The sequence below is a fragment of the Brassica napus genome, chromosome C8 (assembly GCF_020379485.1).
Source record: "Brassica napus cultivar Da-Ae chromosome C8, Da-Ae, whole genome shotgun sequence".
Lineage (NCBI taxonomy): Eukaryota > Viridiplantae > Streptophyta > Magnoliopsida > Brassicales > Brassicaceae > Brassica > Brassica napus.
This window is the reverse complement of record NC_063451.1, coordinates 3388373-3405992: the sequence shown is the minus strand read 5'-3', so window position 1 is coordinate 3405992 and position 17620 is coordinate 3388373. Positions and strand designations below refer to the sequence as shown.

Here is a 17620-nt window from a genome sequence, read left to right as displayed (position 1 = left end):
GATAAATCTAACTTTCAAAAGTTTATTCAGAGAATCACACGATAATATATTTTATTAAATAAATTTGTGAAAAATCTATAATTATCAAGCAAGTATCATCCCATTGATTCTTGCATATCACATCTTTTTTTGCTAAATTAATTGTAAATGCCATATCACATCTATCTTATAAAAACAAGAACATTGTTTCAAACTTCAAAGTAACATTGTCACTCGGTGTAATTTATAGAAAAATATAATGTTACTATTTTACATCATTTAAATATAATAGTTTTGGTGGAGCTCGAATCCACCAAAAAGAGGGATACACTGGGCGAAATGGGACAAGGTTTGCTTATCCAGAGAAGAGGGAGGGATTGGTTTTCGCATGATCCATGAGTTTAATCTGGCATTGTTGGCAAAACAACTATGGAGATTAGTACAATTCCCTGATTCTCTGGTGGTCCGTGTGCTACGGGGGAGATATTATAGGCTGAGTTCTCCACTAAGAGTAAACGCTGCTACTGGCCCATCCTATGTGTGGACAAGCATTTCTGCTGCAAGGAATCTGCTATTATTGGGCATTCGACAGAAGATACACTCTGGATATGAGGTTAAGGTTTGGGAGGATCCATGGATTCCAACGAATCCCGCGAGGCTAGCTGCCCCAATGGCACCAGTGATGCATCCTAATATGCGAGTAAGCGATCTTATTAATCAGGAATCGAAGGATTGGGATGTGGGCTTACTGGAGAACTATGTTCATCCTGATGACATACCATTCATTAGGAGTTTGGCCATAAGCTCAACTCATCATCGAGACTCTTACTGCTGGAACTTCACAAGGAATGGTCAGTACACGGTCAAGTCTGGATATTGGGTGGCTCAGAATTTATTGAATAAAACAGAGGAAAGGGAAGTTTTGGACCCAAGTATTACCAAGCTCCAAGCGGTTGCGTGGAAACTGAAGGCTCCTACGAAAATATGTCATCTTATATGGCAATTGTTAACTGGTCATGTGGCAGTAACAAGGAACCTGGTAAGACGCAATATGAGATGTGATAACTACTGCCCAAGATGTGGAGAAGCAGAGGAGACTGTCACACATGCAATTTTTGAATGCCCACCAGCTCTTCAAGTTTGGTCTTTAGCTTCAACTCCGACAAGCCCGAACATCTTTCCAGTATCAAGCATCTACACGAATATGGACTATCTCTTTTGGAGGAAAAATAGCATTATTGAGCCTGATCGTGATAGGGGCCCTTATCCCTGGATAATATGGTACATTTGGAAGGCTAGGAATGAGAAACTCTTCAGGGGCATAGATCGAGATCCTTTGGAGTTAGTCCGACATGCGGAGAGCGAATGTCAAGCCTGGTTTGATGCTAATGATGTGGTACAACCTGTAACACAAGCTAATACAAATGAGGAGCCCCAAGCCATAAGCTTGGGAAATATTTGCTTGCTAGATGGATCTTGGATGTCTTCTGCTAACTTTAGTGGATGCGGATGGGCGTGGATGGATGGATCTGGGAATGCACAGCTTATGGGGACAAGGAATTTCCCTCGGCGTGAATCAGCTTTGCACTCGGAAGTAGAGGCACTGCGATGGGCGATGGAGAATATGCTGCAACATTCGAACTGCCAGAGCTTCGGGACAGATTGTAAGGAACTGATAGCAATGGTGAGGGAACCTCAGGCGTGGCCAAGCTTTGCGACGGAATTGGAGAGGATAGAGACGCTACAGATATGCTTTCCGGATTTTAAAATCGTTCACGTCCCACGGGCACGCAATCAAACGGCTGACTTTTGGCTAAGACTGCTAGATCCTTCCATAGGGAGTTATGTTTTATTGATTGTTCTATTCCGGTTTGGTTACCCAGGCCACCTCAAGTTTGAGTAATAGAATAGCCTTTCGACGAAAAAAAATAAAAAAAATAAATGCACAATAAATATTGACATTAATCGACAATTTGATAATAGTTTCGCATTTCATAGCGTGTATCAAAATATGTTATATGATTAAATTGTTAACAAGAAATTTAAGCATATCAAATATGATTAAACTGTAGACATCACATACTTACAATAATACACAAAATACAAACATATAGTTCGATTTGATACAAGTATCTTAAAATTATATAAACAATTAATTAAAAGAATAAAAAGAAATAGTTTTTAGTAATAAAGTTATTCGGTTAAAGATGAATCGTAAGAAAAACCTAGATTACATTTTAACGAATAAATCTCCATTCCCTATCCCTTCCCAAAATAAAAAATGTTAATGTGAAACTCCATCAGTCTAAAATATGGTTAAACTAGGGTAAACCCGCCTTACGGGCGGACGAATAAATAAATTAATAGTATAAAATTGTTTTAATGTTTAATTTATTATAATTATTTATTTTACTATATTTTTTAAAAATATAATTATAACAATAACAATAGGTGAATAGATTTTCATAAAATTATAGTATTGGAACACTACAAGAAAACATATTTTTTACGAGGGCAGTATTCGTTGTAAATTCGTCGTAAACAGGGTGTTACGACGAACTAACCTCGAAAGACGTTTCATTGTTAAACGACCATCGTAACGGAGGTTTCGTCATTAAAGACTCGTTACGTTTCCGACGAAATATATTCCTCATAAAGCGCAAGGAAAGTATTCGTCGTAAACGACACGTAAGACTTCGTGGTAAAGCCCACATAATGATTTCGATGTAAAGCACACGTAAACATTTTCGTTGTAAAGAACACGTAAACATTTCGATGTAAAACCCTCGTAAATCTTTCGATGTTAATCACTCGTAAACATTCGATGTAAACTCCATGTAATGTTTACGAGGAGTTTACATCGATTCTTATTATATTATTATTAGTATATAATAAATTTGAATTTATATTTAATATTCGAAATTTAAAATATTTCAAATTTTAAAACGAAATATGAAAATGAAAAACATATTTTAAAAAAGCATTTAAAACTCATACAATATTTAAATTCATAATACAAACAAAAATATAAAAAAAACTACATATTGTCGAAGTAGTCGGTGGGGTTGCTCTGGTGTTGACGGTTTGGATCGGACTCTTCGGGATTGCGTGATGGCAACCCAAGAGCGGCTCGTCTCTCACTCAACATTCTCTGCATAGTCGGGTTTCCCACCGCCATCACGTCTAGCAGATCCTCAAGAGAGTCTAAACGAACCTGCTGGCTATCCATTCGAGCTTTCATCTGAGAAGTCTCTTCATCCCGTCTCGAAGTGTAAGACAAAATTGCCCTTTCAACTTCGTTAACAGAGCCTATGCCGACTATTCGTCCCTTCTTTTTAGGAGCCACCTATAAAATTAAAACATATATTAATATAGTTAGTTATGTTAAAATATTAAAAATAACGTAAACAAAAAATTTAAGTTGTACCTCTTCGAAGATTCTGTCGGCCTCTTCGGTGGTCAATGTGACGGGTAATCCATCGGGAGACTGCTGGGGTAGTTGCGTCTCCCGTTCTTCAATCCGAGCAGCCACTGCATGGAAGAGTCTTACAGATGCAGGATCCACAAAAGCTCCGTCGGATGTGGCGTGAGTCATCTTGAATAGCTCAGACAGAGATGGTAAGACTCCCGTCTTCTCTAACTACAAAAAAAAATATTAAAATTTAAATTAATTAAAAAATTTAAAATAAATATTAAAAATAAAACTTACAGCTTCTAGACGGAGTCCTGCATGAGGTTTTTGTCCGGTTCTGTGAACCATGGGCAAATGACTATCTTTATCCTTCGTTCTTTGAGAAGCATAGCACGAATTGGCCTTTTTGATCGAATAGGGTAGCTTCTAATAGGCGATGAGGCCATCCCACATATCCGTCGTGAGCTCAGTGGGCTTTCCCTCATACCTGCTTATCTTTCCGTGTGTCCACATCAGTTGCAGATATTCTTGGTATTGCTTCTTCAACTTGAGATACAAACATGCAGCAAATTAAACAAATGATCAAGTCATATATAACTAACATCAATTCATATAATTAACATTCACAAAATATTTACCTTTCAAAGTAACGGGTCACTGCATCCTCGCAGTTGAGCAGAATATAAGTGTGGGCACTATGTTTATCCTCTTCACATGACCACAATACTTCTTTCGTTTTACCACCATACCGTCCAATTTGGCAGAAAATGTCAGGAACACCATCAATTGCATATGATGTCGGTACTCCACCATCATCATATCTTCTAGGAACTCTTTTTCTCGTACGAATAGTTGGAGCAAAGTAGTATGATGTGAAGTTAGATGTTTCGGCTGTCAAACTCCCCGCAACTATTGAACCTTCCACTTTTGCAAGATTTCTTGCTTTCCCCTTCAAATGTTTCATCTGTCGCTCATACGGATACATCCATCCGTTGTGAACAGGTCCACGAAGCAATGCTTCATACAGTAGGTGGACAACTAGATGCTCCATGATGTAAAAAAATGAAGGAGGAAATATCTTCTCCAGGTTGCACAATATGATCGGAATGTTCTGATGAAGTTGTTCGATGACTTCTTTCTTGAACGTACGTGTGCTAAGATCTCTGAAGAATGCTCTGATGGCTGTGTATTGCAAAAGTAATCAAATTAATAACATTGCACAACATATGTGTATATATTATAAATTTATAATTACCTGCAAGTGCTTCATGGACATTTGCTGGAAGGAGCTCGGCAAAAGCAAATGGAAGTAGTCGTTGCATAAACACATGACAATCATGACTCTTCATTCCGGAGAACTTTTGACCTCGTTCAACACATGACAATCATGACTCTTCATTCCGAAGATCCTTCCAATAGAGTAGCTCCCAAAATATACTCTTCTTATGCCAATTGTGAGAGACACCATACCCATCAGGCATATTTCCGAAGAACATGTCAGTTTCCTCCAACCTTAACTGTTTTCTGAGCTCCATAATAATCAATGTCCGCTTCGATCTGCTGGCCGGTGAGATATGGAGGAGGACTGTCTCTGACAACTTTTTTGTGCCGAAACAATGTCTTATTTCTTCTGTACGGATGAGAAAGTGGAAGAAAGCGGCGATGACAATCAAACCAACAACTCTTCCTACCATTCTTCAGTTGAAAAGCATCCGTCGATCCAAGACAATATGGACAAGATAATCTTTCATGTGTTGTCCAGCCAGAAAACATCCCATAAGCAGGGAAATCACTTATCGTCCACATCAGAACTATTCGCATCGTAAAATTGTTTTTCAAGGAACAATCGTACGTCATCACCCCTTCCGACCACAATTGCTTTAGCTCTTCTATCAATGGTTGAAGAAAAACATAAAGAGACCGTTTTGCATGCTTCGGCCCAGGGATTAATATGGTCAAAAATAGAAATTCTTGTTCAATGCACATATCCGGCGGTAAATTGTACGACGTAAGAATGACTGGCCACAAAGAATATTGTCTGCCAGACATTCCAAATGGACTAAATCCATCGGTGCATAACCCAAGATAGACATTCCAAATATTTGTAGCAAAATCTGGGTGTACCTTGTTGAAATGTTTCCACGCTCTTGCGTCTAATGGATGTGCAACCTTGCCATCTCTTTGGACATGTTCAGCATGCCACCTCATCGACGCAGCAGTCCTCTCAGATTGATATAATCTTTTCAATCTGTCTATAATTGGTAGGTACCACATCCTTTGGTACGGTACCCTATTCCTCCCACGGCCTTGCGGTTTGAATTGTGATTTTTTGCAGAATCGACACTCTTCTAACTTGTCATCTTCCTTCCAGTAGATCATGCAGTTGTCGATGCAAACATCAATCATCTCCGAAGGCAACCCAAGACTATAAACCAATTTCTGAATCTCATAATAAGATTCAGCAGACACGTTGTCTTCTGGAAAATACTCTTTAAACAACTCAGCTCATGCATCCATGCAATTCTCAGGTAAATTATGATCCGTTTTAATATTCATCATCCTAGCTGCAAGAGACAATTTAGAGAGACCTTCTCTACAACCAGTGTAGATTGGTTGATTTGCAGCATCTAGCATTTCATACAACCTTTTTGCATCCAAATTAGGTTCTTCTACATTTCCAGTTCCATCAACTATTGTTGTAGTTGTTTCTAAAAATGCATCACTAATCATATCTTGAACCCTATCATGATCTACCATCTGCTCCTCCTGATGATAATTATATTCATTATGCAAATGATTCGGTTCTTCATTACGATGAGCATCCTCAAAATTATTATTACTACTACTAGCTTCATTTCCCCCATAACCCTCTCCATGTTGATACCAAATGTAGTACTGTGGTGTAAATCCTCTGTTTACTAAATGCTTCCATACTGTTTCACTACGTGCAAATTTTGAATTCTTGCATTTCTGACAGGGGAAGAACATCTTACCGCTTTCCTGCGTGACCGGTGTACAGCCCGCCTGGTGCATGAATGTCTCTAGCCCGCTCAGAAATGCGTTCGTCACCCTCCCGTCAGAATCTTTGTGCAAATACATCCAACTCCGTAACTCGTAAATACTACCGCCACCGGCCATTTTTTTTCTTAGATTTTGTTTTGAAAAAAAAATTTCCTGATTTTTTTTTTTTTCGTTTGTGTGTTGTGAGGAAGAGAGTTTTGGGAAATGACATATATATAGAGAAATTTTCGAGTTTGGTAGGTGAAATATAACAACGATTTTACAAGGAATGTTTTACATGGATTTTACAAAGATGTTTTACATGGATATAACAACAATTTTACATGAACTTACAACCACTTTACAACGAAATTAGTTAAGTTGAAGCACATAGAATACACGTTTTCACCTAAATATAATGGTAACATGTTTCGTTGTAATGTCGATGTAACGGTTAGGACGAATTTATCTTTCCACGTACTTTCGTCGTAAACTTACATTGACTTTACGACGCAACTGTTTCGTCATAAAGTTACATCGAGTTTACGACGAATTTTGGACTCCTCGTAATTTCGTTGTAAACGCCATGTAAATTTACGAGGAAATAATTTCCTCGTAAATCTTCGCAGTTATAGAAACGTTTTCTTGTAGTGGAATTAGTAGAATAAAATTATTTCCGCTCTCCATTATATATTTGTTTCATGATTAATTTTTTTCTTTCTTAAAACTAATGATATACATGACATAAAATAAATAACTTATTCGTCATAACTATAAACATTTTGAAATAGATATATAGATACTGTGAAACTATCATTTCTATTTATACATATACATATACATATTTGTAAACGATATGGGCTTGGAACATCATCATCTCGACAAAAAAAATAAATAAGAAAAGGTTCATGTGTTTAATTGCATATAGACGGTTGGAGTTGTCCTTTGGTTAGGTGAGACTAAATTCGAAAAGAAACAAAAGAAAAAGGACCAAACTACAAATAGATGTAACTTAAGTTATTTATCAGATCAAGGGTCTTCTACACCTATATCGGCCAATCTCAAACTCTGGGAATAGGCTCGTCGCCTGTTGATGGCGGTTTGAGATCCTCTGCAATTGTAGGTGACATCGACGACTGTGCGAGCTGAGATGGCTGTTGGATGTGAGATTAGAAGGTCACGGCGGTGAAAAGAGGAACACGACTCACGCCGCGGAGAAGCTTAAACACGACCATGGAGGGATGCATCGCGGTTGGACCACCGGAGATCAATCTGACCTGCGATATAGATGACAGGAGAAGTCGTGGGGTGGCATGGCAAGGAGGTCGCTGAGACTAATAAGGTAAGAGAAGAACTTTGATATTAGCCATTTCTCTTAGAGCAAGTTTATTTCGTAAGTTAATCAAATTGAAAATATGATTTTGAGAAGAGGATGTCTAACTTTCTTTTATAGTTGCGGGTACACCGTCTCACATAAGAGAAGCTCACATTAAATAAGATCGTAGTGGCTCGATTAAGAAGGGGTTTAAGGTTATGCGTCTGTTACCGTGAACGTTTCGATCAGTGAGGAAGAAGATCAAACGACGTGAGACAACTACCAACAGATTCATCACGTCAACGTCGGCGGCTCAATCTCTCGAGAATGTGGTGAATCCTAGAATCAAAATCGACGCTTAGGGATTCTCACTATCGAGATGGGTCCTTAGAGTAAACGTAAAGCCCACATAAAACCGTAACCCATTTTTTTAAATGAAACGCATCGTATAGTATAAATAGACAGGTGTCACGCTGAGAAGATCTGAATTAGTGAGTTGGAATCCTAGGTGGACACCCCAGGAGTGAAGCAAACATATTTTTATATACATAGATATAGATTTGGACGTAAACCATTAATGAGAACGATACTCTTTAACTAAATCAAATTACATATTTTATTTCTAAAACTCCTCAACCATATATATATGATACAAAATCACTCAATTATATTTTTAGTGAATAATAACTTCTCAAATTAAAACTCCTGAATGTTAATCCTCTTCAATCTACAATATATTATAATTTAGACAAATTGAAGTCAACAAATCCAGAAATCCCTAAATCAAAACTTAGAACATCACCAAACTAAAGGTCAAATACTTAATTACTAGGTAATAACCCGTGCCTTGCACGGAATGTGATTATTAGGTTCGTTATTTTTTTAATAAGGAGACATTAATCTGTTTAATCTGGATATCGGTTCGGTTTTATGTTGTTTTTTTATTTTTAATCTCCTAAAATATAGCTATCATTTTAAATCAATATTTATTTGGTTTGTTCGGTTAAAATGTTTGATGTTTTTGTTTTTTTTTCCTGTGATAATCAAAAATTACTATTATTTGTTTGTTTTCATATTATGAATCTTAGATAGTCGTGATGTCGAACCAATGGTTTCATATTATAGTTTCTAAACGGATAATAGTTATAAAAAAAAAAATTATTAAGATAAATCATTTTACTACAATTCGGTCGATAGTGAAAGAAGCATTAAGAAAAAGAATATTTTAACTTCCAAAAAATTAGATATTTCAGTTGTGGTAAATACTTAGTTATAAGGTGCTCACGTCAATGTGCACATGTATGTGTATGTAAAAGTATATAAAGATGGTTCATAAATATATAAAGATACTGTTAATTAATATTAAATGACATTTTTTTCAAAATAATACATGAAAATAAAATTCTTAAAATGAAATTATTTAAAAACAAAAATATTCTAAAATTGATATAAACTATAATATATAACTTATATATAATTTTTTTAATATATATGTGCATATAATAGATCAAATTAGATATTCGTTCCTATAAATATTGATATTTGTGATTTGCTTTTTTTTTTTACGGATATTGCATTTTAGTATCTGATTCGCTTCTTAGAGTAACGGATATCCAGACTTTTTGGTTCGAATCAAAACAGATAAAGAATCGAATCACACTACAAGAAAACGTGCCCATAACAACGAACATTTACGACGAAAATATTTCATCGTAAATTTACATGGTGTTTACAACGAAATTACGCGGAATCTAACTTTCGTCGTAAACGCCATGTAAATTTACGACGAATAGATTTTGTCGTAAACTCCATGTAAGTTTACGACGAATGTACGTGGAATGAGAAATACGTCGTAATCATTACATCGACATTACAACGAAGCATGTTACCGTTATATTTAGGTGAAAACGTATATTCAATGTGCTTTAACTTACCTAATTTCGTCGTAAAGTCGTTGTAAATAATATGTTAAAACCATGTAAAATCCATGTAAAATATTCCTTGTAAAATCGTTGTTATATTTCAACTACCCAACTCGAAAATTTCTCTATATATATGTCATTTCCCACAACTCTCTTCCTCACAACACACAAACGGGAGAAAAAAAATCCGAAAAAAAAAATCAGAAAAAAAAAGATTTCAAAAAAAAATCTAAGAAAAAAATGGCCGGTGGCGGTAGTATTTACGAGTTACGGAGTTGGATGTATTTGCACAAAGATTCCGACGGGAGGGTGACGAACGCATTTCTGAGCGGGCTAGAGACATTCATGCACCAGGCGGGCTGTACACCGATCACACAGGAAAGCGGTAAGATGTTCTGCCCCTGTCGGAAATGCAAGAATTCAAAATTTGCACGTAGTGAAACTGTATGGAAGCATTTAGTAAACAGAGGATTTACACCACAGTACTACATTTGGTATCAACATGGAGAGGGTTATGGGGGAAATGAAGCTAGTAGTAGTAATAATAATTTTGAGGATGGTCATCATAGTGAAGAACCGAATCATTTGCATAATGAATATAATTATCATCAAGATCATGAGCAGATGGTAGATCATGATAGGGTTCAAGATATGATTAGTGATGCATTTTTAGAAACAACTACAACAATAGCTGATGGAACTGGAAATGTAGAAGAACCTAATTTGGATGCAAAAAGGTTTTATGAAATGCTAGATGCTGCAAATCAACCAATCTACACTGGTTGTAGAGAAGGTCTCTCTAAATTGTCTCTAGCAGCTAGGATGATGAATATTAAAACGGATCATAATTTACCTGAGAATTGCATGGATGCATGGGCGGAGTTGTTTAAAGAGTATTTGCCAGAAGACAACGTGTCTGCTGAATCTTATTATGAGATTCAGAAATTGGTTTATAGTCTTGGGTTGCCTTCGGAGATGATTGATGTTTGCATCGACAACTGCATGATCTACTGGAAAGAAGATGACAAGTTAGAAGAGTGTCGATTCTGCAAAAAACCACGATTCAAACCGCAAGGCCGTGGGAGGAATAGGGTACCGTACCAAAGGATGTGAACCATGTGGTACCTACCAATTACAGACAGATTGAAAAGATTATATCAATCTGAGAGGACTGCTGCGTCGATGAGGTGGCATGCGGAACATGTCCAGAGAGATGGTGAGGTTGCACATCCATCAGACGCAAGAGCGTGGAAACATTTCAACAAGGTACACGCAGATTTTGCTACAAATATTCGGAATGTCTATCTTGGGTTATGCACCGATGGATTTAGTCCATTTGGAATGTCTGGTAGACAATATTCTTTGTGGCCAGTCATTCTTACGCCGTACAATTTACCGCCGGATATGTGCATGGAACAAGAATTTCTATTTTTGACCATATTAATCCCTGGGCCGAAGCATCCAAAACGGTCTCTTGATGTTTTTCTTCAACCGTTGATAGAAGAGCTAAAGCAATTGTGGTCAGAAGGGGTGAGGACGTACGATTGTTCCTTGAAAAACAATTTTACGATGCGAGCAGTTCTGCTGTGGACGATAAGTGATTTCCCTGCTTATGGGATGTTGTCTGGCTGGACAACACATGGAAGATTATCTTGTCCATATTGTCTTGGATCGACGGATGCTTTTCAACTGAAGAATGGTAGGAAGAGTTGTTGGTTTGACTGTCATCGTCGCTTTCTTCCACTTGCCCATCCGTACAGAAGAAATAAGACATTGTTTCGGCACAAAAAAATTGTCAGAGACGGTCCTCCTCCATATCTCACCGGCCAGCAGATCGAAGCAGACATTGATTATTACGGAGCTCAGGAAACAGTTAAAGTTGGAGGAAATTGGCATGTTCCTGGAAATATGCCTGATGGGTATGGTGTGTCTCACAATTGGCATAAGAAGAGTATATTTTGGGAGCTACCCTATTGGAAGGATCTTCTCTTACGCCACAATCTGGATGTCATGCATATTGAGAAGAACTTTTTTGAGAACATCATGAATACATTACTTAACGTCCCTGGGAAGACAAAAGATAACAAAAAGTCAAGGATGGACTTACCTGATATTTGCTCAAGAAGTGAGTTACATATCAAGAGCAATGGAAACGTTCCTGTTCCCATCTTCCGGTTGTCATCAGAAGCCAAAACAACCTTGTTTGACTGGGTTGCATCAGAAGTTAAGTTTCCTGATGGTTATGTTTCAAATCTGTCAAGATGTGTTGAACGAGGTCAAAAGTTCTCCGGAATGAAGAGTCATGATTGTCATGTGTTTATGCAACGACTACTTCCATTTGCTTTTGCCGAGCTCCTTCCAGCAAATGTCCATGAAGCACTTGCAGGTAATTATAAAACGTTAATATATATACATATGTTATGAAATGTTATTAATTTGATTACTTTTGCAATATACAGCCATCGGCGCTTTTTTCAGAGATCTCAGCACACGTACGTTCAAGGAAGAAGTCATCGAACAACTTCATCATAACATTCCGATCATATTGTGCAACCTGGAGAAGATATTTCCTCCTTCATTTTTTGACGTCATGGAGCATCTAGTTGTCCACCTACCGTATGAAGCATTGCTTCGTGGACCTGTTCACAACGGATGGATGTATCCGTATGAGCGACAGATGAAACATTTGAAGGGGAAAGCAAGAAATCTTGCAAAGGTGGAAGGTTCAATAGTTGCGGGAAGTTTGACAGCCGAAACATCTAACTTCACATCATACTACTTTGCTCCAACTGTTCGTACGAGGAAAAGAGTTCCTAGAAGATATGATGATGGTGGAGTACCGACATCATATCCAATTGATGGTGTTCCTGACATTTTCTGCGAAATTGCACGGTTTGGTGGTAAAACGAAAGAAGTATGGTGGTCATGTGAAGAGGATAAACATAGTGCCCACACTTATATTCTGCTCAACTGCGAGGATGCAGTGACCCGTTACTTTGAAAGGTAAATATTTTTGTGAATGTTAATTATATGAATTGCAGTTAATTATGTATGACTTGATTATTTGTTTAATTTGCAGCATGTTTGTATCTCAAGTTGAAGAAGCAATACCAGGAATATCTGCAACTGATGTGGACACACGTAAAGATAAGCACTTTGTCAAGTGGTTAAAATCACAGGTACGTAATATATCTCATACATTGATTAATTAAGTAAGTGTTTTGATACTTCAATATTAATTAAGAATAACTGCTTTTTGCAGGTTGATTATGACGATCCTTATTATCCCGTATGGTTTCACGAATTGGTTCAAGGTCCAGTTGCAAAGGTCACCACATCACCTATGTATTTCACACGAGGATTTACCTTTCACACATACGAGTATGGGAGACATCGGGCAACGAGTAACTACGGAATATGTGTGAAAGGTGAAACGGACTTTTACGGGATCTTGCAGGAGATTATTGAAGTGGAATTTCCGGGGTTATTGAAGCTAAAATGCGTCCTCTTCAAATGTGAATGGTTCGATCCTGTTGTGAACCGAGGGATTCGGTATAACAAATTTTGTGTTGTGGATGTCAATTTTGGGAGAAGATACAACAAATTTGAGCCTTTCATTTTAGCTTCACAAGCCGAGCAAGTAAGCTTTCTTCCTTATCCTCGGCTTCGAACTTCCGGGATAAACTGGTTAGCTGCTATCAAAATTACACCTCGTGGACGCATTGTCGCTGGAGAAGAACCGCCCTTGCAAGAAGAAGACGCTATCAACGAAGTTGAGGTACCAGAACAACCAACTGATGAAATCCTTTTCATCGACCCGCAAAACTTTCAATATGAAGATATTCCCGAAGATGCGACAGATGAAGCGACGATGATGATTGTAATGATAGTGATGAGAACGAAAATGATTTAGAGTGATGTAATATTGATGAGAACGAAAACGAATTAGAGTGATGTAATATATGTCTCTGATGTTGTATTTCTCTATTGTAACGTATGTTTAAAGAAATATTGTTTTTTTACCATCCTAATGTATGTGTAACAAATGTTGTTTTATATAATACGTATTTGTGTTAATTTTAAAAAAAATTATTTGGATTTTTAGGGTTTTAGAGTTTAAGTTGGAGAAAGAGCACAAAGTAGTAGAGAAGAGATATGATGTTAGATGATATGTGACTTTGGGGTTTAGGGATTTCATTCTCGGTGTTTAGGGTTAAGCGTTGTAAAATCGTCGTAAATGGTTATCTATTCCACGTAATTTCGTCGTAAATGGAAAAACGCGGGCCTGGTAACTTCGTCGTAAACGTGGGCCTTGTAAATTCGTCGTAAACCGATGTTTCGACGTAATTTTGTCGTAAATCGAAAAACGCGGGCCTGGTAACTTCGTCGTAAATGAAAAAACGCGGGCCTGGTAACTTCGTCGTAATATTACGTCGCGTTTACAACGAAACATTTTCTATATATTGGGTCGCCGAGACGAGGCTGCCTCGTCCATTCCTCCCAAACTCCTCTCCTCTCCTTCTTAGGTACATTCTCTTTCCTCCATTTTTTTATTTTTAAGTTAGTTTAGGTTATTAATTAGTTAGGTAATTAGTTTAGGTGATTATTTAGATAATTAGTTTAGGTGATTAGTTAGATGACGGAATCCTATAGTTTAGGTGATTAGTTAGGTAACGGAATAATTTTTTAATTATGTCGTCATAATTGATTAAATTTTTTAAAATTTTTTTTAGATGGCTCCTAGAAGGAAACCAGCAGCACCTACTTATGCCCAGTTGTTTGGCGATGGTTCCGGTACATGTTCTTCCGGTCCATCGTCTTCCGATGCAGTTCCAGACTCTCAGACTTCTCAGAGAGTTTTTTCGAGTCCTCCTCTTCCACCGCAGATGCCTCCACCTCCTCCTCCAGCGGCTGCACCTGAGCCTGTCCCAGAAGGTGCAGTTCATCCGGATTTGCGTGTGCCTTCATATGCTCCCTTCGCGAGATATACGGTGGAGGATTTGCTTGCCCAGCCTGGACGGGAGGGTTTGGATGTTCTAGACCCCGATAGACCCCGAGGAACTTATTGGTAAGTTATTAATTTTTATTACTTTAAAATTTAATTAATTTTTATTTTGTAACGGTTAAATTGTTTTTTTTTCAGGTTTGGGGCTAACAACCGTGTTAGCCGGAGCGTTTCGGCGACGATTAAGGGTTACTACGACGGGGCATACCCGAACTGGAGCAAGACACCAAATCACGTTAAGATCACGTGGTTTAAATGTTTTGCGGTAAGATTTTTAAATTTAATTAAATTTTCACTTTTAAATATATATATATATATATTTTTAATATTTATTATTAATTGTAATTTTTTCAAAATTTTTATGTTTCAGCAAAAGTGGCATTGGTCTTTGGGAATCACCGAGAGGGTGAAGGCGGAATTCGTTGCAAAGGCAAAGATACGCCTCTGCAACACAGTCTCTGATTGGAAGGACAAGTGGGAGATCTACGGGTATGAGGGAAAGCCCACTGAGCTCACGACGGATGTGTGGGATGGCCTCATCGCCTATTGGGAGCACCCCTCTTCGATCAAAAAGGCCAATTCGTGCTCGGCTTCTCGAAGGACGAAGGATAAAGATGGTCATTTGCCCATGCTTCACAGAACCGGACAAAAACCTCATGCAGGAGTCCGTCTAGAAGCTGTAAGTTTTGTTTTAAATATATATTTTAAAATATTCAATTAATATAATTTATAATATTTAATTTAATTTTTTTTTGTAGTTCGAGAAGACGGGAGTCTTACCTTCTCTGTCTGACCTATTCAAGATGACTCACGCCACATCCGACGGAGTTTTTGTGGATCCTGCATCTGAGAAACTCTTCCGAACAGTGGCTGGTCGGATTGAAGAACGGGAGACGCAACTAACCCAGGAGTCTCCCGATGGATTACCAGTCACATTGTCCACCGAAGAGGTCGACAGAATCTTCGAAGAGGTAACTTAAAATTTTTGTTTACATTATTTTAAATATTTTAACATAATTAACTATATTAATATATGTTTTGATTTTATAGGTGGCTCCTAAAAAGAAGGGACGGATAGTCGGTATAGGCTCTGTTAACGAAGTTGCAAGGGCAACTTCGTCATACACTTCGAGACGGGATGAAGAGACTGCTCAGATGAAGGCTCAAATGGATAGCCAGAAGGCTCAAATGGATAGCCAGCAGGTTCGTTTAGACTCTCTTGAGGATTTGCTAGACGTGATGGCCGTGGGAAACCCGGTTATGCAGAGAATGTTGAGTGAGAGACGAGCCGCTCTTGGAATGCCACCACGAGATCCCCAAGAGTCCGATCCAACCCGTCAACAGCCGAGCAACCCCACCAACTACTTCGACAATATGTAGTTTTTTTTTTTTTTTCTGTTTGTATTATGAATTTAAATATTATTGTATGACTTTTTAAAATATGTTTTCCAATTTCATATTTCGTTTTAAAATTTAAATTATTTTAAATTCTGAATATTAAATATAAATTAAAATCTATTATATACTAATTAATAATAATATAATAAGAAACGATGTAAACTCCTCGTAAACATTACATGGAGTTTACATCGAATGTTTACGAGTGATTAACATCGAAATATTTACGACGGTTTTACATCGAAATGTTTACGAGTGATTTACAACGAAAGTATTTACGTGTGCTTTACATCGAAATAATTACGTGGCCTTTACAACGAAGACTTACGTGGCGTTTACGACGAATCCTTTCCCTGCGCTTTACGAGGAATATATTTCTTCGTAAACATAACGAGTCGTTTACGACGAAACCTCCGTTACGACGGACGTTTAACAACGAAACCTCTTTCGACGTTAATTCGTCGTAACACCCCGTTTACGACGAATTTACAACGAATACTGCCCTAGTAAAAAATATGTTTTCTTGTAGTGTCAAAATTTATGAATAATTTGTCCAGCTCTATTCGTAAACAGTAAAAATAACGTAAAGAAAAATCATGCATGTGAGTTTTACATTAAAAAACATGAAATACATTGTGTGAACATATTTATGTAGAGTTTGGCTGAGAAGCTCTAAAATGCTTCTCCATTAATATATGTAGAGTTTGGCTGAGTTTTATATTATGTAGAATCAGATACTAAAATGCAATATCTACATGTGATATGTGTCCATTTTAGTGTGAACGCATTTATTACAATGCTTCTACACGTGACATGTGTCCAGTTTAGTGTGAACGCATTTATTACAATGCTTCTCCATTAATATATAAGCGATACATACACAAAACACTTCACAAATATAGTATTTGTCAAATACATAATGACATTTCCTTGTGCAAAAACCTACCCTGCCCATACATTAACATGACCCACATAAACCAAACATGTTTTCTACATACACCTTCCCAAAAACCTACACTAAACCGGTTGGTTTATTTCACAAACAAAATCCACCAACTTCTTTAGCTGATTCTCATACATAGGTAATCACCCCTAAATTCAAAACCAAACTTCGAGTGGTCCAACGTTAGACTGATCTTCTAGGCCTTTTTTTCTTACCGGTGGAACATTTTCTGCTTGTTACCAACTTACTTGCCTGAGCTAATTTGTTGCATGGTGGCGCTGGCCGTACAACTGATGGCAGACAACTTCCAGGAGGAAACAGTGGTGGAAGTTCAGAAGCTTCCGGCCAATCAGAGACTCCCGGAAGTGGATTAAAATCAGCTGCGTAAGTTCCAAGATAATTCTCTGTGCTGTAATAGTCGTTTACATACAGCAAATGGTCACTATTAGTCCTCCTGCAAAACGCCAACACGTGCGAACACAGATACTTAAGAAGTTGCAATATCCCACACGTGCAAACCATGTCCTTCAGATGAACAACATCTCTAATGTTCCCATCTTGCTTAACAACTGTAACCTGAAACCTCACTCCGGCTGGTTCTAGTGGCAATACATCGTGTGTCCTAGAGGCTACCTTGAACTCTTCA

General features: G+C 37.6%; 1 protein-coding gene across 1 annotated transcript; it reads left to right on the top strand.

Moving 5' to 3' along the window:
* The first annotated feature begins 367 nt into the window (after positions 1-367).
* LOC106430409 lies at positions 368-16707 on the top strand. Its single transcript, XM_048766636.1, has 3 exons — positions 368-911; positions 1005-1756; positions 16687-16707. The coding sequence occupies exons 1-3, from the start codon at positions 368-370 to the stop codon at positions 16705-16707; spliced, it is 1317 nt and encodes a 438-aa protein (XP_048622593.1).
* Positions 16708-17620: the final 913 nt, after the last annotated feature.